The sequence below is a fragment of the Paramisgurnus dabryanus genome, chromosome 12, assembly GCF_030506205.2.
Source record: "Paramisgurnus dabryanus chromosome 12, PD_genome_1.1, whole genome shotgun sequence".
Lineage (NCBI taxonomy): Eukaryota > Metazoa > Chordata > Actinopteri > Cypriniformes > Cobitidae > Paramisgurnus > Paramisgurnus dabryanus.
Window position 1 is genome coordinate 11,350,571 of NC_133348.1, and position 27,262 is coordinate 11,377,832.

General features: G+C 36.9%; 1 protein-coding gene and 1 long non-coding RNA gene across 3 annotated transcripts in view; one reads left to right on the forward strand and one right to left on the reverse strand.

The window, feature by feature from the left end:
• The first annotated feature begins 1,800 nt into the window (after positions 1 to 1,800).
• LOC141279862 (uncharacterized) lies at positions 1,801 to 26,738 on the forward strand. The gene is made up of 3 exons (XR_012334692.1): positions 1,801 to 1,837; positions 2,088 to 2,138; positions 26,631 to 26,738. It is a non-coding gene; the product is annotated as an uncharacterized lncRNA (long non-coding RNA).
• wasf1 (WASP family member 1) overlaps positions 6,460 to 27,262 on the reverse strand; it is a 56,950-nt gene continuing 36,147 nt past the window's right edge. Inside the window, exons 5-10 of one of the 2 annotated variants that reach the window (XM_065256450.1) lie at positions 20,566 to 20,683; positions 15,277 to 15,333; positions 12,139 to 12,299; positions 8,524 to 8,694; positions 7,878 to 8,428; positions 6,460 to 7,791 (exon numbers count right to left, since the gene is read on the reverse strand). In XM_065256450.1, the coding sequence (XP_065112522.1) occupies positions 7,634 to 7,791; positions 7,878 to 8,428; positions 8,524 to 8,694; positions 12,139 to 12,299; positions 15,277 to 15,333; positions 20,566 to 20,683 (1,216 nt within the window). In that variant the 3' untranslated portion in view covers positions 6,460 to 7,633. The remainder of the gene's footprint in view (positions 7,792 to 7,877; positions 8,429 to 8,523; positions 8,695 to 12,138; positions 12,300 to 15,276; positions 15,334 to 20,565; positions 20,684 to 27,262) is intronic. The other variant, XM_065256451.1, reaches the window with a different exon arrangement.

Below are 27,262 nucleotides of genomic sequence, written 5' to 3' on the forward strand. Positions count from 1 at the left end.
CTTTCTGCTGTTGCCCTGGTAAGCATCTGCTGTTTTCTCTGACTAACGTTGTTTATGGTGAAGAGAAATCAAACGGTCATGAATTTTGCACTCTTTGGCCCTGAACATCTTCTCAGGCAGTAATTAATGTCCGTCTGTGAAACCCTCTGAGCCGAGATGTTTCTGTGCTCATAAATTCATTCAGTCAACAGTGACATCATCACTGCAGGCAGGTGGACCAGGTACATGCCTATAACATTATCCCCATCACTATCATGTGTGTCCACAGGTTGTAGACTCTTAAACATAAAACGTGTCTTTGTTGGGCTGTATGGTTAAATAAAAACATTTAACATCCACAAAATCTTTCTATCGGTAGTAAAAAAGTCACCTAGCTCACATTGAGGTGCTTTTAAAAATATAATTGACCAGCCACCTTTATTTGTGCCCAGACTGGCACACACAACATGTCTGTAGGTTTATCAGGCCTTGTGTTTGAACAGACCCTCACATGCCCGCTGTTTATCGCCTTGCGTGGGCCGTGAAGGTGACTGGAGGGCGGGGATGCCCTGAAACAAGAGCGTAATGTTGTAATCTAATCGCTTTGACACACATTAATATGCCGTGTTAAATCACAACACTCTTTTGATGGGTTACATCGCTGCCAGAACACTGTGGGTACAGAAAGCCTGTTGTGAGGGGGACCGCTGTAATAGAACAGAATCTATGAGATTTATATCTATGTTTAAACATCTATAGTTGTCCAGTATAGAGCAAACATGATGAATGTGATGTGTGTGACTCTTATCATAAGAATAAAATCATACATGGATCCTTTAACATGAGCTTTGTTTCTGAATCAGAGGATATGAACAGCAGCTCAGACTTGAATATTGTGATATAATTATGATAATGTGGTGATGTGGGAAATGTAAGTGACATCAGAGGTTTCATGTGTAGTTAAACACTATTGGGCAGAGACAGCAGACGTTACTTGCCTCCATAAATGTGACATCATCGCTGGTGTTAAATTCAGCGTGAGAATCTGTTCACAACCCAGACATTTATAACCTCCTCCATCTCCATCAGATCTCAGTTACTGCTTGGTTGAGAACTTCTGCCGTTTCTAAATTCACGATTTCTCAAATGCAGAAACATTTTTTAAGCTACAACGATATTGAAGCCCCTGTTTTGTGTTTTCTGTGCTGGGTTTCTCGCTCTCTTGAGTGTTTTGTGCATGTGCTGCCCACACAAACCATCTGAATTTCTAATGTGTCTCCAGTCATCTTAGCAACACACCCACAGCGCAGCCGCACAGTCATATGGACACAGTTCATAGTGATGTTATACATCACATGTGCTCTTCTTCACCCTCCTCTTCATCTGTATGTTTACCTGTTACTTCAATTATAACTGGAATGATCACAAATTCTAATCAACTGAAGTGTTGAAGTATTTTATTATGAAATAGGTAAATGAAGGTCAAAGTGGAGGTGCAGTAAATATTTTGGTCTCTATGCAGATCTAGAACTGTGCACCTCTCTCTCTCCCTCTCTCTCTTTCTCTCCTCCACATGTAGTGTTGCAATGTTATATAGTGCAAAATATATTTCAAACCCTAGAGAGATGTCTCTGTTTAGGTATCAAAAGCTTGTTGCTATCATGCCCACACTGTTTTGCTGGGTTTGAAACAACATCTTCATTTATTTGCAGGGAATCGATGAAAGAAGAATGAGAGCTGAATGTGGTAAATGTCCTCCTGAATCTCCACCAGCAGCCATATCTAAAGGAGCTTCCTGACCAGGGCATACAGACTGAAGGTCAAGTTTAACCTCCAGAGTATCTTCATGTACAGCATGGTAAAGCTGTGTTTCATGTGCAGTCATTGGCATAAACTCAATATAACTTTACTGTAAGAACTAAATTTCAGCGAGGCTACTGTAGACTTTATAATATTTCTGGCATAGATAAAATGACATCAGCTTTGCTATTTCGTGTGAAACTGGTGTTTCTCTTTACTTGTGAGAATATAATGCATTAACTGTGTGAAAATACAGGTTTATGAGTTTGAAAGAGTCAACAGCTGCTTAAATTGTGCTTTTATTTTAGTGCCTGAAACAACCTGTGGATCTGTTATAAATGCTGCAGCGACATCCACAGGTCAGATAGGAAATTACAACATCTCATTTTTAATTTTTCTAATGCACTTTCCTGATTAAACGGAGACATATTGTAGGTATGTTAATCTGTGTTGGGCGTAACTAGTTACTAAGTAAATAGTTACTGTAATTTAATTACTTTTTCCTTAAAAAAGTAAAATAAGGGACTACGCAGTAATGTAATTACAGTTACTTCTGATGTAACAAATACTGTGTATGGACTGAAAAATAATTAAATATAATAGAGGATTTAACATCAACATTTAAAGTCTAACATTAAAATACATGTTTTTAATGTATCATTCTCACTTTAAATACTTTAGTGAGTTAATAAGAATAATGGTTACACTCTAGTGTAGTTTACAATTCTCACTGTTAACTAGTTGGTTAATTAAAGGAATATTCCATTTTCTTAAAAGAAAAATCCAGATAATTTACTCACCACCATGTCATCCAAAATGTTGATGTCTTTCTTTGTTCAGTCGAGAAGAAATCATATTTTTTGAGGAAAACATTGCAGGAGTTTTCTCATTTTAATGGACTTTAATGGACACCAACACTTAACACTTAACTCAACACGACACGTAACAGTTTTGAGTCTCAGAGGACGAACGCGAAACTCCGCCCCAGTGTTTACAAGTGTTGTTGTATGTCAGCAGATACTAAATTAATGTCTTTGTGTCAGTTTATTGTTTACAATGGTCCGCAAATTTGTTTTATATATGTAACACGTGACCTCCCTACGTCACTACGCATTTACGTTAGGTCACGCTGGACTGGACCTAGACAAAAAGTTTTGTATTTTTCTTGTCAAAAATGACAATCGTTTTGCTAGCTAAGACCCTTATGCCTCGTTTGGGATCGTTTATAGACCTTTGAAACTCCGTTGAAAAAAACTGTTATGTGTTGAGTTAAGTATTAAGTGTTGGTGTCCATTAAAGATCATTAAAATGAGAAAAATCCTGCAATGTTTTCCTCAAAAAACATAATTTCTTCTCGACTGAACAAAGAAAGACATCAACATTTTGGATGACATGGTGTTGAGTAAATTATCTGGATTTTTCTTTTAAGAAAATGGAATATTCCTTTTATATTACTGAGATATTGGCTGTTTATTAATACTTAAAAGGCACATACTAACCTTAATCCTACCCAATTCGTACCAATACTTAAACTTAACAACTACTTTACTAAGTATTAATACGCAGTAATTAGGACTATATTGAGGCAAAAGTAGTTAGGTAAAAGTGAGAATTGGACCTTAAAAAGTTTGACCAGAACAATTTATTTACTTTTATATAATTTATTCGAGCTCTTTGTATCAAGTAATTAGTAGTAAGTGCACCTATTGTCCAATTCAAGTTTTTGTTAATTTCCTTTGGTGTATATGTGTGTATTAGTACGTTAACCATATGCAAAAGATACAAACCCCAAAGTAAACGATGACGCGAGTTATGGTCTCCAACGTAAATCTCTTTTCTTGGACTACAACAAACACACGGATTGTAGGCAACAGTTTACTCCCTGGGATTGGTGATTTAGTAAAGACCGACATTATCATAATTCCTCCCTAACTCCTGTTAGTATTGGATTGTGAGCGAATCTTTCAAACATGGTAAGAAGCGTCACATTTCCGGCTGACGTCAGCGGTATTCAGACCAATCACAACGTACAGATTAGCTGGCCAATCAGGGACACAGAGCGAAATCTGGAGCTACAAAAATGTACAGTATGTTGAAAATATTTTTTTTGAACCATAAACCATGCAAACACATTGTATTTCACCAAATACACCAAATAACCTTTTTTTTTTTGTAGCAATGACATAAGTGCTCTTTAAATACTTTTTGGAGAGAGTCATTTGTAAATTTTTTAAATTACATGATTGAAGATGTAATTACTCTAAAAACAAACGGTGCTTAATAGCACCAAAAGTTGTTCACTGGCTACAGGGAACCATTTTAATTGCCATATAGAACCTATAGAGAACCATATTGTGCTATATAGAACCATTTCTGATGCTATATCACCCCCGGATGGTTCTTCATAGGTGCTTTATAGGTGCTATATAGCACTAAAAATGGTTCCCCTATGATTACGAGCTTTTAGTGCTATGTAGCACAATTTTTTTTAGAGTGTAGTAAATAGTAATAAATTACTTTTTTGAGTAACTTAGTGGGTTGCTGGGTCAAATATAAAAATGTTCTTGGTTAATTTAACCCATCGGTTTGGTTTGTCCCTTTTTGACCCAAAGCAGGGTAACAGCATATGGCAATGCTTCAGTTGGTAATGCGTAAAATATGAAGATTTTTCAACCTAAATTTTGTAAAAAATGAAAGTTGAAAATATTTAAATATTTTAAGTGTTACCAATTAAAGTATTTTTTTAAAGGTGCCACACTCTTAGAAAGGATGTGTTAATTTTTTACACATCTTTGTGCGTTAAGCATTTAACACATTATGTGTCATTTTGTGTTGATTTTGTGTTAAAATACAAAATGTGTTGTTTCAATAATATAACAGTGATGGGTGAATTCTGGGACAACGCATTTAGTGTGTCGTCCCACAATCAACAATAATGTGTTGTTTTTAAAGGGAATCGCACACCAGCCACGCAGCTCAGCGTCGCGCCGAGTCGCGTCTAGGACAACTTGGAGGTATTGTAAACCAGAAGTGCACATTAAATAGCGAGAGCTTCGTCAGATAGCGTCTACTTCAAAATGCAAAATATATGATTTTAATGATTTGGGACAAATATGATGTTATTTAATGTTAAACTATGTGAGTGGCGCTGTGTGGCGCGACGGATTTGAGCAACTTTCTGAGTCACAGCTGGGCGGCGCCGGTGTGCGTATACTCATAGAAAACAATGTGTTCGATTTTTTTAGAATAGCACGGCGCTGAGCGGCGGGGCCGGTGTGCGATCCCCTTAACACATTCGTTCTAAGGGGCCAGTCACACCAAAAGCATTTATGGCAGTAGCAGGCGCCTTATTTGAATGATATTCAATGGGCAGGGAGCGTTTGCGCGCTGTTTATGCGCGCTGAGCGCCTTGCGGTTTTTGTCACCGGCCGCAGCACGCGCCTTTGAAGGAATGCTGAGAGCGGAGAAGCACCCGACGTCATTCGCGTCTTTCCATTGTCCAATCAAATGAGGGGATAGGCGGGCCTTACGTTGTGGTGAGGGAAGTTTACAGTTGCTTTGAAGAACCGGACTCACTCGCTCACTCTCTCCCCCGTGTTTGTGCACATCTCATCCTCAAACAAGGTCAGAGCAAGCATCTTCTTTTTAAAGTTTCTGCTAATACGACAGTTAAAAGCAAAAGAGCGCTCACACTTCAATATTTGATTGACAAGACAGCTGACTCGGTGGTTGCTTAGCAATATAAAAAGCCGCGTCGCACTGCTCCTTTTTAAAAAGGCAGTGCGTCGCGCCTTGCGTTTCGAAGCGTTTAAAGCGCGGTTGGTGTGACTAGCCCCTAAGAGTGCATAGAATGTAAAACTGTATAGGCAAAAATGAATAATAAGAGTTCTGTACTACGGTAATGACATATTGTGAGCCTCAAACATGATTGTTTCCTCCTTTGAAAACTCGTGCATGCAAAAGATAGCTGGAAACCAACTGTGATGTCACAGTCGAGATGAACGCCCCCAACATTTATTTACACATTAAAACTAAGTTGTGACTGTTTATTTAGCGTTACATGCTAATTAATGTTATATGTTAGCGTTTAGTCTGAAGTTTTACAATTGATGTTACAGTTACGTTTTGCAGGTTCATACTGAAAAAAACCAAACTTACCACTCAGAAACGTCCATTAACAATCTCCAAATAATTGATTATTCCTCAAAATCTGTATCTTCATCTGATACAGACTCAAACATAAGATCTGTTTACACACACACAGAGCTACTGAAGGAGAAACAGCCAATCAGAGCAGAGCTCAACATTATTATTCATGACCCTTTCAAATAAGATAATATTAGACCATTTCATTATAAAGGCAAATCCTAGGGTTGATAATTTTTGCACTTAATAAATTTACAAACTTTCTATGTAGATATCAGAGTACAATTTAACACATTGTATGCATGCATTCTTTGGCACCTTTAAGTTTTTTCACCCCTTAAAGTGAGAAAATACAAGTTTATAAAACTGTATTGTTTTAGGTGTTAAGTTTTTTTTTTTTTAGTATAGCAGCTTTCACTTTATACAGTGTACACAAATTGCATATAGGCCTACAAAACAAAATGCATATTAAGTATTTATGTTTAAAATTCATTGTATTTTGTATTTGGAAATGAACACAATCGCAAACAAACAGAACCTTAAACATTAGTTTTTATTAATTCAAGCAAACTGTTACAGTAAACAGTTAACATACATAACACGGTATACAGTATTTAATTTCTTAGTTTCTTTTTTCCTCGTCTTCAACATAGAAACAGCGAATGCTGGGAAATGCAGGCAGAAGTAAGAGAACAAATACATTCAACTCCTCAACGTTTATACAAACCATAAGGCATGAAAGAGACACACACAGACAGTGAGCTTTAAAAATGACTTCACCTTCTTCTATTAAACATACAGTACCAAGACATTGTGTGATTGCTTGCCTTAAAATCTCACAAAGTCTGTTTATATGTTTTGACGAACATTTTAAAATCCAGAAATGGAATAAATTACAATCGACAGACACGTTTAACAAGGTTTAATGCGTGAATCTCATAATAACACAGTCACGTATCAAAATAAAATGTGATTATAAAGTAAATCAGGCCTGATTTTATAACCACTGTGACTTTAATTTCCCCAAATTTGCTTTACTGTAATGTGTCCTTTTTACAGTAAACTACTGGGACGAGGCCACAGTAAAATGGCAGTCTAGTCAATTTTAATGGCATTTAAATGATTCGATTATGTTTTCCACATTGCAGAATGGTTTTAAATATCCTTCATTTCCTTTAAGCCAAATATCATTTTTATTCTTTCTTTCTTACGACGCACGTGTATTCGTGACAAGTTTCATCCTGAGATCCACTAATGTTAGTAATCTGACTTCTTAAAAAGTTCGTTTTTTCCCCATCACAGCCATATAATAACATCATGACATGAAATGTAAAACTGTAATGAGATTTGAGCTATAATAAGCATCAGTTCAATTCAGAGACTGCACGTGTGAAGTTTCTTTAGTGGACAGTAGAGGGCGCTGCTGTTTAACTCTTAACATTACCACAACCCTTTAGTCGTTCTTACTTCGAAACAAATGTCAAACAGATGAAAATTGACATAAACATTATCATTCACCATATGCAATCACAAGTGAAGGTGTGGTTTAAAAGAACATTAAAGCAAAGCATTCTGGGAACATCACACGCTGACATCTGCAGTCTTGATGTTACCTGAATTAAACTGCAACTGAGGGACTCAATGTTCCCAATAACCTGTAAAGGTGAACCGAGATCTCAGCTGTTTTTCCTAAACTCGTATGTGATCCTCATTCCATCCAGTCGACTTCATCAAACTCCGATTCGTCCTCCGAGTCGCTGTACTCCACAGCGATGCGGCGCGAGAGGATTGTGGCCACGTCGTTTCCTACACGCTTGTGTTTGGCTTCTTGTTCTCGCTGTTCCTCCACCTTCCTCAGCTGAATGCCTGCGGACACAGAGACAATTACAGGTCATTTAAAAATTATGAATAAATCAACTTCTGATTATTCCATTAAGCTAAGCCCCTCCCACCTTTACGGATGGCTTCCAATAGAACGCTGCGGGCGTCGCTGATGGGCGGCAGGTTGGAGGGATACCTTTTGCCCTCGTGAGCCGAATGAGCGGGTGATGACGAAACGGCTCCTGACGGGAAGGAGGGCATGATGGGCGGTTGGCCGGGGGAGGAGCTTCTGTTTCCCTGCAGTGGCAAAGGAGGAGGAGGAGGGGGCGGCGGCAGGACGGCTCCATCTCCGGCAGTGGACGGGGCCTTGTCCTGTTGCATGCGAGCAGGCGATGAATGAAGGGGCGGGGCCACCGGAGGGGGAGCGGGGTGTAAGACTCCGGGGGCGATCTGGAGCGGGGCGGGAGCAGGGGGGATAGCCAGAGGCTGCTGGGACGGAAGGGGATGGACGGGGAGCTGGGCCGCACCTCGCATTCGGGAACTTGATTGGCCGGCGGTGGCAGGGAGAGGAGGAGGGGGCGGGGGTAAAGGTGGAGGGGCCGGAGGCGCGGCATTTGAATTGAGGAAGACGGGGGTGCGCGCCGGAGACTGCTGGAGGCTGTCGGAGAAACCTGAGCTGGAACTGAAATACACACACAGAGAGAGAGAGAGAGAGACATAAATACATGAATGTATGTTTAATATCTGTGGGGTTAAAGATCTGATGTCTGCTTGTACCTGAGAACAGAGGCTGGTTTAAAATCTGGTGGGTATGTAGGTGGCGGTGGTGGTGGATCGTGCGGTCGACCGTATGTCCTGTCTCCTGTCCTGTTCAGGAGTTCGTTCATCTGTGAGTACGGTAAAGCAGCCAAAGAGAACGGCCCGTCTAGTTGATCGATATACATCTGCCTATAGCACACAGAGACTTGGGTTAAATATAGATGTAAGGTCACAGACTACTCAATAGATTTTTATACTGAGATTTCTGAAAGACTGAATTGTGGATCAATGGCTGCTTGCAGGATATCTCATTGTGTAGTTTAAGCACAGCGTAAAGTAAGGAGTGATTTAAATGCCAATAATCTACACCAAAGTCCCTATAGGGAAGTCACACCACTAGGCATCCATGTTTGCAGTTATTTGAGTCATGAAAGACTAAAGTCCTATCTACTTGAATGGGGAACGACAGACAGAGTAATAAAATAATAAATAAATCAACATATTCAGAGTTTCCCGCAGACAATTTGTTAGTTAAGGTGGTAGGGTTGGGCGGGGGGCGTGGTAATCAAAGGGGCGGGGCGTACACGTCATAATGAAAATGAAAATATTTTTATTAAAACACTCAAATTAAACTTAATTTTGAAGAAAATATGACAGAAAATGAACTACATACTAGATTTTTAATGAATTAAATGTTTTTAACAGAAACCTCTAACGAGAATAACTGTGGTGAAGTGAAACTAAAGGGTTAATAAACACAAACTGAAGCAGATGTTGTAGAACGTCTGGCAAACAATGATGGATAGCGTGAAGATTATTTCCCACTATTAATGACATTATCTTAAAGGAGTGTAACTACTGTAGTATGTAAATAATGCACATAAATAACGTGAGCAGAGCGCTCAACAATTATATCTAATCAACAGGCACGTGAAACCTAGCTAGCAGGTTGCTCAAACAACAAAATCACCAGCTAACTTACTTTAAATTTGAAAGAACTATAGACTAATACAATAACAGGCTTACATAAGTCCACCTACAGTTCTCACAGACATGCGTTTTATCAACTGGCTATCCTCCAGACAGTGACTGACCATGTCTTTCTCTCTTTTCGGCCATGTGGCGTGTGTGCCCGCTCGTGGTGTGAAGCGCGTCCACGCTATTCTCCGAGATGCACTTGACGACCTTTTGTGCAGCAAATTTTTTTTTTTTTTTGACGACATAGTTAAGGCGGTAGGGTTTCCCAGCTTAGGCGGGCCGCCCAAACTGCAAAGTGCTGCGGGATATTTCGGACCAACAATTAAACCTAAGATCAACTGTACCATAACGTTTGTTTCTTAAGCTCAGATTGCTGTAAAAAACAACATTTTCTGTCGTTTCAGCAACTGCGCATGCACACAAGTTGTAAAAAACCTCACGTGACTCTGTACAGAGCTCCGCCCCTAGAGAATCATCATCATCATAAGTCTTTATCGATTGATGATTGCTTCTTTTAACTGGAAGGTGGGACTTTTGTCACCAAAGTGTTGAATTGTCCCCAATACGTAGCAATAAGAGTGCTTAATCTTGTTTTATATTTAATATCTTTGTCTACAAACAATCCTATGGATGAACTTTAACCCTACTATTAATACAAAAAAGTTAAATTTAAGAAATTAATTGTTCGAAATTAACTCTTTCCCCACCAGCGGTTTTTTTTTTTAAGTTGCCAGCCAGCGCTAGCATTTTTAAGGATTTTCATAAAAGTTGAATGCCTTGCAGAAAAATGTCTTCTCTATATAAACATACAATTACAAATACAAATACAAATAAAATACAAATAAAAGAGAACAGACCCTCTGCTTTTAACTCATTCCCCGCTATTTTTTTTTAAAGATGCCCGCCAACACGTTTCATCCTATTTATATTTTTTCTCTGCTAATAAACTCTTAAATATTTGTATTTTTCTTCAAAAATATTTTTTTTAGCCAAAATTTGAAATAATTGAATTTTTTGTGAAGGAATTTTGTTAGAGATCAGATTGATAATGATTATCAAAACATACACAAAGTTTTAAATTAATAAATATTTTTTTGCTTCATTGTTTTTTATAAATTGAATAAAATCGCAGTATTACAAATAATCATAAAAACTCTTCAGGAACACGGTTTTTTTAATGCAAATGTTTAATAACTCAAAGAGTTTGTTTAAAGAGTTAAACAAACAAAAAAAGTTTCATCCTATCTTAATTTGTTCTCTTTTTGTCAAATATTAGTAGGCTTCTTTAAAAATACAACATTTTGAGCAACAAGCTGCATTTTTGTAAAGAACTTCAGATTCAGAGGGATGATCAAAACATACACAAAGTTTTTACAGTTTTTAGGTCGGTGGATGCTTCAGTGTTTTACAAGTTGTGTAAGAGTGCCACCTAGTGGATAATTGCAGAAATACAGATTGCAGTAAAAACTTATCATTGACCAGATAACTCACCAATGGCGCGGAAAGAGTTAATAACATTTCTAGCATCATTAGCAGATTTTGGGCTCTATCTTACACCCGGCGCAATGCAGCGCAATGCAGCGCAATGCGCGACGCAAGTGTCTTTCGCTAGTTTCCACCCTAATTTTCACGTTTAGCGCCGTGTTGTTTAAATAGCAAATGCATTTGCGCCCCCTTTTGCGCCCATGGGCGTTCTGGTCTGAAAACGAGGTGTGTTCAGGTGCATTGTTGGCGCGTTGCTATTTTGAGGCAACTAAAATAGACTACGCCATTGACCAACAAAAACCTGGTCTAAAGTCTAAAGTCAATGGCGCAATGTGTTTTATGTTATTTAAAGAGTGCATTAGTAATATGCGCCTATAAACGGGAGGACAACGCGGGTTTGCTTATCACAAAGTACATGAAAGTACTGTTTTTAAATGTTTTTTTAAATGCTACCTCACGGATTTATTATATGATGACTCTGTACCTGCGGATATGGTGAGATGAGAAACATTTTTAAGTAATGCTTAAAAAAACTCTTTGCTAAAAAACCGCTGTCCAAAGTGCTGAAACGTGCGGAGAGCCGTTTGTAAATTCTTTATCTCCTGTTTGTTACAAATAAAGTATTTTTAGAGTACAAACCTTATCTTACATACTTGTAAATTATTTTTTGATGATATTGGATAGCCATACATTTAAAGCAATTACAAGCCTGCTTTTTTACTTCCATGACTAAAAGAAAACGGGTTTTAAAGGTTTTAATAAAAAAATAACAATTTCAATACAAGTGAAAAACAACACAATTATTTAACATTAATCTTAAACTGGGGATCTTCTTCCTCCGCTTAGTTTTTCAGTTTACAAAGTCCGTCATCTAAATAGGGATTAGACATAGCGCCAGCGCAACTTGCTTTTAAAGGGGATGAGAGCTGAGACTCTCATTGGTTTACTGCACATTACGCCCAAAATACTCCCATTACAATAGGACCTACCCTTTTCGACCATGCGCTCGGCGCACAAACCATTTTTCCCGTCGTTAAATTAGCAAAAGTGGATTCGGACACGCCCATTTACACGTTGCGCTGTGCGCTTTAGACAATGCGCTTAGATCGTTAAAATAGGGCCCTTTAAGTAAAAACGTGGATGCACAAAGAATGCAATAAATGTTTATACCTGGCATCATTGTACATGGCCGAACCGTTCGTGTCTTTGTGTTTGTCGTCTGCGTCTTCATCGGCGAGCTCCGCCCCTAACGCCATCTTCTGCCACTCTTTCTTACGATCGTGAGGAGCACGTGGGATTTTCTCCAGGTCGTGAGGTCGGTCGATGTTCTTCTGCAAGATAGACAGACAGACACAACAGACAGACAGTTTAGATTCTAGCGCAGGTAAATCCTGACGATTTATCTAATAATGATCTGATCTGATGTGTGAGCGAGAGATTAGTACTGCAAACAAGCCAAACAAACATCTCAACAAACTGAGGGAAAAAATATAGAGGAAATAAAGCAAAAATAAGTGACGTCTTACAAATGTCCTTTTATTTGTTTACTGTAGGAATCAGTAGATGTTACACATTTACAAAAACCTCCCGTGCACATTATTGCATAATCTGAAACATTTATGAGCTCTTGTCTGTGTTCAACAGGTTTCATTGCATTACCAAAGCCATTTTGGATCTCATCGGTATAACCAAACCTGTTCACACACACAAATAAAATGTTTGCATCCAAAACCTAAAGTTTCCTGACTGACGCTTTCTGATGAAAAACTAAATTACAGCATCCAATATCCAAGATAATTTTTTATTCACTTAAGTTTGATTCACTGAACAACAGTAACGTCAGTCCTATCAAAACTGTTGAGAGTTTCTGCAGACAAACACAAACTGGGAAAAGCTCAAGTCAGCCATACGGGAAACAAACACAGATCGAGTCGCATTCGATTTCAGAGCAAGAATGTTACAAATCAGATTTAAAACAATGTTAAAAGAGCAGCCAAACCGAGAAAGCACATGTACGCTGTTGAGACGTCTGTGAACGAGTGAATCATCTGGAAATCACAGTGGTTTATTTTAAATCATACCAAATTAAAATGATCAATACTGTGCATTCATTTTTCATTATTATGCACTGTAAATTATTTTTACGTCAGAGTTTACATGATTTCAGGTTATTGTTCAAGGCCGCATTTACACTGCAAGTCTTGATTCCCAATATCTATTTGTTGACTAGAGCACAATTCAGACGGTAATTGTTTCTCACGGGGACGTAAGGTATTTTCATCATTTACAGGGGTAGTCAGTGATTTTATTGCTTTTGGAATCCAAAATATCTGTGTTTATCTTCGACCACCCACGTTAAAATTCCCAGCAGAATAACCTACTGTTTTTTGACAAATGCCAAGGTCTTGTGGTAATTTAATTGCCGTCTGAATCCACATCTTTAAGTTTATAAAAGGGATCAATGCAAAAGTTATTCTGCACTCTCTTTTAGACCACTAAAAAGCACCATAGGGTCACGTCTTTATTTGCAAACATTTTAAACATTGACATCTTAATAACTGAAATGATGATAAGTATGGGCACAATCTTTTATCTGAGCTGATCTAAATAAAGAGAAGAAAATCACGAAAACGTTTCAAATGTCTATTATTCACAGCGACAAGTGCTTTATACAATTTTAAAATGTTTTTAATTATACAACATATACAAATAATAAAGTATCTGGGTCATTTAAATGATACTGTAATAACCACACATGCAGCACATTTCCAGGCGTTTCAAATAATAAACTCACACATCCATGCAAATATATTTTTAGAGACAGAGGGCTCTATCATACACCCGTCGCATTGTGCGACGCAAGTGTCTTTTGCTAGTTTCAACCCGGCGCAATGATAATTTTCACGTTTAGCACCACGTTTAAATAGCAAATGCATTTTGCGCCCATGGGCGTTCTGGTCTAAAAACGAGGTGTGTTCAGGCGCATTGTTGGCGCGTTGCTATTTTGAGGCAACTAAAATAGACTACGCCATTGACCAACAAAACCTGCTATATACATATATATATATATATATATGCAATATTGTTTTGTTATTTAATGAGCGCGTTAGAAATATGTGCCTATAAACGGGGACGACAACGCGGGTTTGCTTATCACATACATGGATGCGCAGCAGCACAAAAACACTATTAAATATGAAAGATTAAAGGATTGAAATGTAAAATATTATTATTGAGGGACATAAATGAGGAGCGAGAGAGCCATACATTTAAAGCAATTAAAAACCTGCTATTTTTACTTGCATGACTAAAAGAAAACTGGTTTTAAAGGTTTTAATAAAAAAAGTGAAAACCAACACAATTATTTAACATTAATCTTAAACTGGGGATCTTCTTCCTCCGCTTAGTTTTTCAGTTTACAAATTCTGTCATCTAAATAGGGATTAAACATGGCTGGCTTTAAAGGGGATGAGAGAAAAGACTCTCATTGGTTTATTGCACGTTACACCCAAAACACACTCATTACTCATTACAAGAATAGGAACAACCCTTTTCGACCGTGCGCTGGCGCACAAACCATTTTTCCTGTCGTTAAATTAGCAAAAGTGGATTCAGACACGCCCATTTAGACCGTGCGCAATACGCTTTTGACAATGCGCTTAGATTGCCCATAATTATGAAAAACAATTACCATCTGAATAGGGCAGAGAATGTAAAACGATGCGATATGCAATGGACGCAGACTAAATTATAATGCAAGGTTTATATATAACTTTATTTCTGTAACAAGATATAAAACTTTATCATTAGGCGTTGTCTTCATGGCGCTGCTAAGAAGAGTCATGTGATCGTGGGTGGTGTCCACCCGAGTTGACGTCATTTGCCAACGTTGCTTTTCAATGACGTACACATGAATATCAGATCTGTCAACTTACAATCCAGATACGAACGCATGTATCTGATTTATTTCCACCTTTAAACGAGGCCTAAAACTGGTTTGAGAATATCAGAATCCATGCACTTTTCCTGCTTAGACATTCATGGGTCATATCCGATCTTTGCCACATGAATCAAGCCACTTGCAGTGTAAACACGACCTTAGTGTCTTGTATGTCACTGTTTAAGTATCTTGCGTAGAAACATCTCAACCCGTCATAAGGTATGATTTTAAACTGTGATGCGGACAGAACCCCTCAGATGATATAACAGACGTGTCAGCAGTGATGATGGTGGGTGTTATCAGTGTCGATTGTTACATTTTCTCTGCACTCGTACATGCTGAAATATTTTCTGTGCTGGTCCACATACCTGCACTGGAAGGTCTAAATATTTATAGACCTGATCATACATGTGAAGATCCTGCAACTATAAAACAAAACCACAAAAGAGCCAAACGGCACAATTTAACACAGAGTAAAACACAAATATATCCTTTAACAAAACTAACAACCATATGAAGGATTTTCAGGAATTATCATGATATGAAAGCAAAACAGAGATGTACAATATATCTCATGAATACAGAGGACTGATATAAAATAACAACATCTAAAGGTTATGATTTTATCTGCAGGAGAACTGAACAGATGCTCAAAGAGCGTGAAATGATCCTGGACTCGTAGCACATAGATGAAATAACAGAAAACAAAAGAGAAACACAATGAACCTCCAGCAGAAGTGATGAGGTGTGGACAACATCACACACACATGTGTGCTTCATCATCAACTCTCTACACACACACACACAGAGGCGTCATATCTTTTCAAACTAAGGGGGCACATGCCCCACCCCTTCATTTATTTAAGCCAAATGAATTTGCATACATCCTCCAAATCAAAGACGCGTCCATTAATCTGTTAATTGTTTTTTTATCTATTTAATACGCGCAATATTATCAGTTCTGCGCTGCATCCTAGTCACCTTTTTTTAAAGATTTTCACATATGATTTTCTTTTTGATAGGATCTTAATTGTGTTGCATGTTGCTTCATTCAGGCGGCAGATGCAACAGCGCATACGTCATCATCTTGCTGCTGTATTTTGTTATCTAAAGAATTTAAACATTGTCAAACACGCTCACAACACTTCCAAACCTCAGTATGTTAATGTGCAGTTAACCTCCGCTGTGTAGAAAATGTATGGTTCAAATGTGATAGTCTTAAAGTTAAAGATTTCTAAATTCATCTTGGTACAATGCCAGAGTTTGCATATGAGGTCAAATTTAGTGCAAAAATGCATTACTCTAATAATTTTATATAAAAGTGTTTAATATTTGCAATTAAAAAGACAAATGAAAATAAATGAAAAGTGTAGATTACAGCATTATTGCTTTTATAGCGTTGAACATTAAAATCAATCACTTTACTGTTGTTTTTGTCATTTTCATTGCTTATATACTTAATGCATTTAAAATTACATTAATTTTCTAACATAACGCAGTTGTTGTGCAAATGCATTAGTGGTACAATTAAACAAGTCATTAAACAGAACGTAAACACATTTATTTTGCTTCTTTTCACATGAAGGCAGGGGGCTGAGATTGTCAGAAAAGACTGTGAACGCTCTATAATACAGTATTTCTGTTCACAATGTGCCCCCTTAAAAAACTGATGTATGACGCCCCTGCACACACCCCGTTTACACCTGTATTTATTTAGCATCGTCCACTTGTGATCCGATCGACCAAAATGCATCTTTATACTTTAAACGGCCTCTCAGATATTTCTCCAGAGAAATCTCACAAATCTCAACAAACTGAGTCATTAAAAGTAAAGATTTCAATATGAACTCATCAAATTGAGCCAAGTATCATTTCCTACATTCATTTTACAAATCCGATACTCTGTTTCTATTTGTATTTCTTCTAAGCAATTTCAGGAGAAATATCTGAGACCATCTGATACTTAAATGAAACAACTTCGAACTCACACACGCAAATACAAATAATTTTGACATACAACAAAATATCACAATTAAAATTGTCTTGTTGATGCACACAATATTAACCCTATAAACACTAAAGAAATGAAATAAATATATCAAACCGTCTGACAGATGTTTGTCTTCCTCCCGGTAGAAAGAGTGTGTGTTTGTTCTGTGTTCTCTCTCTCTTTGTGTGTGTGTGTTTGTGTGTGTTATTACTGCTGTCACTAATTTACTGCTGACTGCTGCTGACATCAGCACTGTGTGTGTAAGTGTGTGTGTTTGTGTATGTCTACTTCATACTTTTTGTCCCTACCTCTCTATAAGTAAGCTAAATATTTTTACATTAGGGACATTTGTAAAAAAACGTATTATTAACGGAGACATTGGTAACACTTTACAGTAAGGTTGTATTTGTTGACATTAGTTAATGCAGTGGTTCTTAAACTGGGGGCCCTAAGATTGTGCCAGGCCCTAGTTTAATGACATATTATAAAATACATTAATTTATTATAAATTCAGTGCATTTAAACCTCAAAAATAAGACTACTAACCAACATTGTATAATTGAACAGGTTTTGTTTAATTCAAATTTTAAGTTTTATGTCATACATTTTCACGAAAGGATGCACGCCAAAAAGTTTTGAGAACCATTGAGTTAATGCATTAGCTAACTGGAACTATCAATGAACAGTTCATCTACAGCATTTATTAATCTTAGTTCATGTTAATTTCGGCATTTACTAATGCATTTTTAAAATCAAACATTTTTAATATTAGTTACTGCATGATGAACAAACATGAGTAACTGTATTGGTATTAACTAACATTAACTCTTTCCCTGCCATTGACAAGTTAACTTTTCAATTAAGAGAAAACGCCTTCCTGCCAATGACGAGTTTTTCCGGTAATCTGAATTTCTGCTATTATCCACCAGATGGCACGCTTACCAAACTTATTTAACCCCGAAGCAACTGCTCACGTCAAACAGTTCAAACCCAGCGTATGTTTTGATCATCGTTCTGAGTCGGATTTCTATCAGAAGTCTTTCACAAAAACGAAATTATCTCAGCTTTTTGCTAAACATTTTATATTTTTTAAGAAACCTTCCCATATTTGAGAGGTGATAAAAAGAGAACTAATGTTTGAATTCTGTTCTTTCATGTGATATATTGTATGTTTATATATTTAAAGAAGAAAATTTTCTGAAAGGTGTTAAACTTTGTGAAAATCATAAAAAATGCTGACGCTGACTTGCAACTTTTTTTTAAAAAAAGCTGGTGGGTCAAGAGTTAAAGCAGCAATCCGTAACATTTTTCAGTTCAAAATAAACAAAAAATCTGCTATTGAATGTGTAAAAAAATGTGTCCTTGCCTGCCTCAATTCACAATTCTAAGCCTATAATAATGATAAACCTGTCGGATTGGTTTTCCCGGGAAAAGTTTTAAAAACGTCATTCGTCTTTGACCCACGCACAGCACATTAATCCACAAATACCTGCAATTTTATATTTTAATCAGAGATGGCGATAGAGAGGCCAGCAGACTGCAGCTTTAACAAACATCAATAAATGCTAAAACATTTTATTCATTGTTTGTTCATGTTAGTAAATGCCTTTACTAATGTTTACTAATACAACCTTATTGTAAAGTAAAGTGTTACCGAAACAGTAATTATACACATTTACCAATTCATGTTAAAAAATATAGGAAGATTAATACGATAATAAAGTACAGAATCATGTCATTATGTTGTCATAGTTATTGCTTTGGTTGTGTTTCACTTGTCGTCTTTGTTATGGACTTGACGTCATGTGCCTTACAGCCATATTTCTGCTTGTTGAGATTATATATCATGGTTGCATACAAAACCTAATTTGTATTTAGATGTAGGAATATTTGTGTATAAAAGTGTCACACATCCATATTGTGACCCTCAAACAAACACTGTGTCACAGTTTTAAATCCACACAACAAACAGCGCTGCAGGCGACAGGACTCCTGCTGCTCAGAGCTCTTATGAGACACACAAGTGATACAACATAACACACACACACACACACACACAGGCATGCACGCGCACACAAACATGCAAACACAGTCAGTTGGCATCAGTGTACTGTGCAGATGCTCTCTATCTCTCTCTCTCACACACACACACACACACACACACACACACACACGCGCACACACACACACACACACACACGCGCACACACACACACACACACACACACACACACACATACGCATATTATCTAGGATGACATTAGCTATATAAAATTCATACACTAGATGTCTAAGTAGTGTGTATAGTATAAGTGCACAGTGTATGGAGTATAGAATGAGAAAATAAGTAAAGCTGCGTGTGTTAGTGGAGCAGTCAGTCACCTGATGTCTGATTTACATCTGATTCTGTACTTTCAGCAGAGATCAGTCACTCTTATAATTGAATCTGCTCTGGTCTAAATCGAATCATCCAGTCTCAATTCTTCAGGATTTATTCACTCTCAGTATTGAATGACTGCAGGAAACATCAGCGTTTCAGACTCAAGATCATCATCAGTTTGTCCAAATCTCATTTTACTCTCTTTGTGTCTTTACGGTTAATGCACAGCTGTGTGTTTACTGTTAATGCTGTGTGTGTTTGTGTGTCTTATTACAAAATAAATCCTGACAGGGTGATCAGGACATGAAGCAGAGTGGTCTTGTGTCACTCTGAAGAGATTTATTTGTAATAACAACCAGTTGGATGTACATTAAACCACTTATTGTGCGGCTACTTGGAAATATATGGACACAAAATGTACTGCTTTGAAATGTTGTACTTGTGTACTTTCCACAAGAAAAAAACATTTCCTAGAGGCTTAAAGCCAAACGTATTAAACTGTACCCATAAAGATGACTCGCAGTAAGCGGATGACGCTGTGTTATCAGTTAAATGGCGCTCTATATTTATCTGTTTGCCTGAAGTTCAAGTTAATGTTCCCTGCACCAAATCATTCCTAATTCAGTTTTTATGATACGTTTTTTTTATGCCTCTGCATATATCTGCACTACTGATTAACCCTGTTGTTGAGGGACACTGAAGTTACACAAAGATACATGAAGTTAAACGACAACGATGTGGAAGTGATCTAAAAATGCTGTGGCCAGTAGATGGCGATGTTACTTTGTAAAGAAACACTACACGCCTGCGCACATACACAGTCAAGATGGCAAAGCATTGAGCAGTTTTGTTTGGGTGAACCATAAAGTGGATGAAGAATAAAGTAGGTGTACTATAATTGTCGGCATAATTTTGTAATCTTTGTTAGAGAAGCGTTAAAAAACTTATTATATTGAGTAGCACAAACATAGTCCTTTATGCTGCATTTACTTGCACGTGCCTAAAGACTGAACACATAATACATATGATCATAACATCAGCGTTTTCACAGATTTACATTTTTGTTGTTTACACAGAAACAATAACACAATTGTTTTCAAGATCCTAAAACGCAGCTGTCGTGTAAACGAAGAGCCAAAAGGCATAAAAAGTTTCCTGTTATTAGTTAAAAAATTATGTTGGATTTAAAACACCATTCACACAGCACTTCGATCCCAGAAAATGATTTTTGATTAGGTCATCTCCAATAAACCACACCCCCTTGCGCAGGACTCCGCCCTCTTTTACCTTCTGCTTCCTCCTCTCTTTTCTCTTGTCTTCTGTGTCCTGCAGCATCTTCTCTCTCCACAGGTCAAAGAAATACGACGGGTTGGTGTAAAACTTCAAACCCTCTTTCCCGTCGTCCCTAGAGACAGAAACAAGTATGTACTTTAAGTATGCAGTACTGTTTGCATATCGTGAATTTCCTGTAGCATGTGTATGGAGTACACTGATAATCTGCTGCAGTTGACAAAATATGCAGTATACAACTAATGCACACTGTGAGAAAAGTATGCAATGTAATGCACTAAAACAGAGGTGCCCAATCCTGGCGATCGACTGTCCTGCAAAGTTCAGCTCCAACCCAAATCAAATATACCTGAAGCAGCTAATCAAGGTCTTCAGGATTACTTAAAAATTGAAGGCAGGTGTGTTTGAGTAGAGTTGGAACTGAACTCTGCAGGATAGTCGATCACTAGGAACAGGATTGTGTGCCCCTGTTTTAGTGCATTGCATGCATACTCTTCTCACAGTGTGCATTAGTTGTATACTAGGAACAGGATTGGGCACCCCTGCACCAAGGCCCCATTTACACATATGGGAATTTAGAAAAACTAATATTTCCCCGCCTTGTTTTCAATAATAACATCTTGCACACAACATCGTTTTTAAAAAACTTGTAATTTGCATCAACCCGCATAAATACGCCATCGAGCGCCATATTAACTATGCCAAACCTATGGGCGGCAGTGTAGGGAGAGGAATAAAACCATGCAAGCCAATCAAAAAACATAAAACATGAACCAAAAATTTTACATGTATTTACTGGCTTACATAATCATGATGCCAAATATTAAAGTTATTTGTTATATATATTATATATCATCTTTGTCTGATTTAAATTCAGCATTACTTTAACAATCAAATATATATATTTATACCACGGGTCTGTTGAATGCTGTATTCTGATTGGCTGAGAAATGTTCCGGGGGTATGCATTAATTTCTGATAACCACACACCTAACCTGTTGAATGTTTTAAAAATCGGCACCAGAGCAATGTTTGTGGTAACCGTGGTATAAGAGGAATAATTGACTCCGGGCCTTTGAATTATTTGAAAATAATGCACACCCACGGTGTAACGGCACTCCACTTCGCGTCGTGCCGCATTGCACCTTGGGTGTGCATTATTTTCTTATAATTCAATGGCCCGTCATCAATTATTCCTTACATTTTATATATATATATATATATATATATATCAGGGCTAGTCAATTGGCCGCCCAATCATCTTTATCCGGCCCGCCTGTCATCTTTGTCTGATTTAAATTCAGCATTACTTTTACCTTTACATTTACATTTTGTCATTTAGCATACTCTTTTGTCCAAAGGGACTTACAAATGAGGTAAAACAATAAAGCAATTATAGCAACACAAGAACAGCAATTCATAAGCGCACTGGAAATAGTCTCATCAAGTCCAAAACAGTATACATAGACGAGGGTTGGTTAGGATTTTTTTTTAATGAAATGTACAGATAAAGAGAAAGGAAAAATAGAGAAAGATAGTAAGTCCTATATTAGGAAGTGAGGTAATGGCGAAAGAGATGGGTTTTTAGCTGAGTCTTAAAGACGTCTACAGAGTCAGCAAATCATGTGACGACCGGCCTTTCCACTGTACAAGACAAATGACGGCTGATAAACCTGGAAGGAGAGCTTTGTTTGGATGCATAAAAAAAACTTGTGCGACTACACCGCATGTGACGCATTGACCGGAAGTGATGAATCCTTTTTTGTTTAACTTTATTAGTAACACTTAACTCCTTAAAAAAAAAAAAATTTGATTAGATTGATAAGTAAATGATTAACTATAAATACATTCGTAGATTAAAGGCTCTTGCGCTGGAATGAGCTTCTCTCCTAAGTTGACATTGATTTACCATTAAACTGACATTTCATTATGACTGCCGCTAGGGGGCGAACTCCGACCCTCGCATCCGAATGTAGTGTACAATGGAAAGGCGATTTAGCCTATATATCTTTCAAATATTAAAAAAGAAAACATGAAGTGCAATTTTAGTCATTAGGAGAAGACTGGCTATATGTTGTAAATACTTTTCATAAAAGTTAAACAGTTATAAACACAAGACGTTTAAGGGGGCGTGCACACCAAAGCTTTTACACCCGCGGCCGGCGCATGTTTTCAGTTGCTTTCAATGGAAGCTCTGCATTTTTCAAAAAAGCCAGCAGCTAGCGGTTTTCTTCTGTGCTGAAAACCGGCGCTCTGTGGTTTTTCCGTGCTCAGCGCTGAGCGCAAAGAGTTGAAAAATATTCCACTTTGGGTAAAAAGCTCCGCTCGTCAATATCAGTTCTCACACGGCCGTCCAATCACAGTGGAGGAGGGGCGGGGCATTAACACAGCAACCAGTGTCCAGGCGTTTTCAGAAAATTTGAGTTTTTACTTTTACCTACACTGTAAGCAATTGCTGTAAATTAACAGCCAATTTTCAACAGTAAAATACTGTTTTCATGTTAAACAGTTTAGTACTGTAGTTAGCAATGCATTGTGGGCTGATTAAATTGGAGCAACAAGACAGAGGCCCTCAACAGTAAGTTGATGTTTTAAATTACAGGACAATACAGTATTTTCTCGAAAATGCGTGTTGACTGGGGAATTTGGAGCACGGTCAGAAGCTAAGAAATGTTAGTCTTATAAATTGAAGCTAGCCTATTACTTTTGGTCAATTTTCTTTAAAAAATACAGATATAATTTGCCATTAACTCCTGGATGGAATTTCGGGAACCATTATTTGGATAGGAGATTTTCCAGAAGAGGACGTACAATTTAGATGACGTGCTGCACATCGTCAAGTGTTCTTCATCAAATTGATCGGGTCTTGCATCTACAAATGAAACGGTAATTCAAATCTTATTCATATTGCCAAGAATGCTTGATATCAACTGATAGAAGCTTATCTTATAGGGATTTAAACGTGTCATCTAACAGTGAGGCTTAGATTTGAATAGCCATTAACAATATTACTTTTACTACTGAATTTGAGAAACAACACTTATTAAAGAATGTATTTCAACCAAACCATAGGATTATATGAACATCGACTAACCGAGATGGTTTTGTTGAGTTTTATTTTGTTTGTGTTGACTTTAATGAAAAGTGTTTTACAAACAGTTAACAAGAAAATAAAGCTAATTGTAGCTCGGTTAAAGTTGAACTTTGCATTTTTCTTTTTAAACGCCAAATTGGTGTAAAATATTGTCTTTCTGGACTCTTTGTGAATGCAATGTGTGTACTAATTTGTGAGAGTACTACTACATATGTAAAAAGAGAGGTGTAAATTATTTTGTGGTTTAAAGGATGCTGCATGTAAATTGTTACCCTTTAAATTTTGGATGTCAAATATATTTAAAAGTTTGATTGTAGGTACTTCAGAAGCCTACCTCGTTCACCTCTTGGTTACATTCCACCGAGTGTTTACTAATTATTGTCCTTTTTATAAATTTTCTTCTTAAAAATCTTATTATGGTAAGGATAATGTATTTGTTCCCTTCAGGTGTCTGCCACTGCAGCTGACGTTGAGACAACTCTCAGTCTTCCTGCAAGTCCTCGCCTGATACCTGGTAATATACATTTAATTTAGATTCATTGATTGAAGCATTGTATATCTTATCGGCCATTCATCTTGAGTTTACAAATGTTTAAACAAAGTAACAAGTATTTCCATGTTGTTAAGTTTTAAGGGCATCACACCAACATTTGCAATTGGACTTGCTGCTATGTTTGCAACCTACTACATTTTCAGCCTTCAGTATCAAGATGAGACAGCCTGCCCTGTGGAATTCAAAATTAATGTGTTTGTATGTTATGCATAAAATGGAATTATCCCTTTACATTTCAAGCCTCAACACTTACACACCTACACACCTACACACACACGCACGCACGCACGCACGCACGCACGCACGCACGCACGCACACACACGCACACACACACAGGGTATAGACTTTTTTATAACTCCATTTGATGTCATTAAATCCACTCAATTTGTGCAATGAAGAAGACAAAAAACAATTAATTGCTTTTGATTTCAGGCGCTTCATTGATTTAAATCCAGAGAGAGGGACAAATGCCAAAATCATCAAGCAAGGTTGTCTCTAGAAGAAAGGTGTGATGGTCCAGAAGTCGTCTTCTGCAGTCAAATACACATGTGGCCATGCTACTGAAGAATCTACTTGACTTTTTAATGGAACTTCATATAGATCTGTGAGTATATACGGTAATCTTTTTCTCATTGTTTTGACAGTCTGGTATTGCCACAATTAGCCACAAGAGTACTGGTATTTTTTACTTCATAAGCATTAGCTTGGAGTTTATACTTTATATTCGTGATTGTTTAGTTTATTTATGAGTATAATTGTTTTTTGTTCTTTGACAGTGGCAGCACTGGAATAATGCTGCAGAGAGGAACAGCGGCTATCAAAGTGATGATCGTCACTTCATCCACAAGAACTAAGATGTAAAAACACAAACCTACCTCACAGGACAATTTTAAGAGGTAACCTGCAAGTCTAGCTTGCAGTGGCACAGGTGCCTACCCTACGGTTTCATCCTAAATGTTTTTATGCATGTTATTGATACATCCTGACAAAATGTTCTACTGTACTATAATAGTTTCAAAATGGCCTTAGGTATGTTTTCAAACTTATGTCTTAAATAAAAAAGTAAACTATAGGTTATGCCCTTCACATTTGGTAAGGATTAGGGGCAGTCTCTGACGAGCAATTTAAGAATGTTAAGTTTATTGCCATAGTCTAAAGCAAGACACTACTGTTTCTGTTTACTTCTAGAAGGCTCTTTTCAGCATTGTCCAACTGGATTTATTTTCTTTACTTTTTTTGTAGTCATGTTGACATAGACATTGCTCTTTGAAATAAAGGTGTTTGATTTGGAAGTTTTTGTTGCTTATTTTGCATAATATTCACAATAATGCATATCTTAAGCAACTGTCTTTAGCCCTGGGAATTCATTGGCAAGTTCATTGGGAGACAGATATTTTAAATATCAATGAATAATTTTTAGAAACTGCTAAATTGATGTTATTTCTAATACAGTAAAAAATGCTGCATATTTCTGTGATTATTTGGAAATTACAATAATATTGTTTAGGTTGTTCCTTTAACCTAAACAATATTATTTTAGTTTCCAAATAAATCACAGAAATATGCATTTATTTTTTTACTGTATTAGACGGTGAAATCATTTAAGAGTGTGACTACAGAAGTATTCTGTATTTCTGGTTTACAGACTACTACCGTAAAGTAATTTTACGTATGAATACTGTAAAAATAACGGTATACTGCTGGCGTCTCTGCTGCCAGCTCTTTACTGTTAATTATATGAATACAGAAAAATACAGTTTTTCTAATTTACAGACTACTACCGTAAAGTCATTTTACGTATAAATACCGTAAAAATAACAGTATACTGCTGGCGTCTCTGCTGCCAGCTCTTTACTGTTATTTTACAGGGAAATTTTTTACAGTGTATATATATATATATATATATATATATTTTACCTATTATATATAATAGGTAAAAGTAAAAAATACATGAGAAATATATATATAACAGATAAAAGTAAAATATATATAAAAAGTAAAAATAGGACTAATAAAAGCTAAAATCTGGCCCTCGTAGAAGAGTAGTTGAAGACCCCTGCTGTATATTATCATATTGCTTCATATGTATGAAAGAAATGATATATTTCTTATTTTGTTCATTTAGCTAATTACTTTTAAGTCTATCGTGTAGTTAAAATTTTAGTTGAAATGACTTAAAGTAACCTTTTAAAATCAAATACATAAATATTAAGACTTCTTCAACGTTTTGAAACCCAAGATCTATCAGAACGACTGAAGATGTTAAAAACAAGAGGTGTGAATAGAGCTGAAAATTGCACAGAAATGTGTGAGCGTGAAGTTTACACCTCCACCAGATTCCTTTAAATTTCTCACATTCTCCTGAATCAAATCACTGTCATCTCACTTTCTCATTTTCTTTCATTTCATTTCAGCCTACTAAAGGAGGTTGAGGCAAAATGGAAAACGTTTGAAGAAAAGGAAACACAATCCAGCTGAAATCAAGCAATTATCACATATGAGTTTATCATGGGCATCCCGAGGTAGGAAATGAAAATCTGAGAGTCTGGATAAGTTTGCTGCACTCATATTTAAATTTAGTTTGAATTCATAAAATAATTTATTCATTAATATGTATTTAGTTTCGACTGACAAATCACTTGTCATTAGAAAGTCATCACATCATCATGACTGGTGAGCTCCAAATGGCTTTTTTTACCCCTGAAGGATATTTTTGAAAATAATGGGTGCTACTCACGGCACTGAAACAAATGAGCAACTGAATAACTTTAAACTTTTTAACTATTAAAAAAGTGATGTAGATAAACCCTCAGTAGCGCACTATACGTCTTATTCAACCTGAATAACAAACCGAGGATGTAAGGGATGGACATGCAAAGCGTGCGTTTTAAACCTATTGTTTTGTAACATGCTTACAACATGAGAAATTAGCCAACAAGCTACGAACAAAACTAATTTTATCTACACAAAGCGCTATTCTCATCCCAAATGAGGTCATACTTCCCTTCTAATTTTAAAAATTCACGTTTTCTGAGGTTCTTTGTCC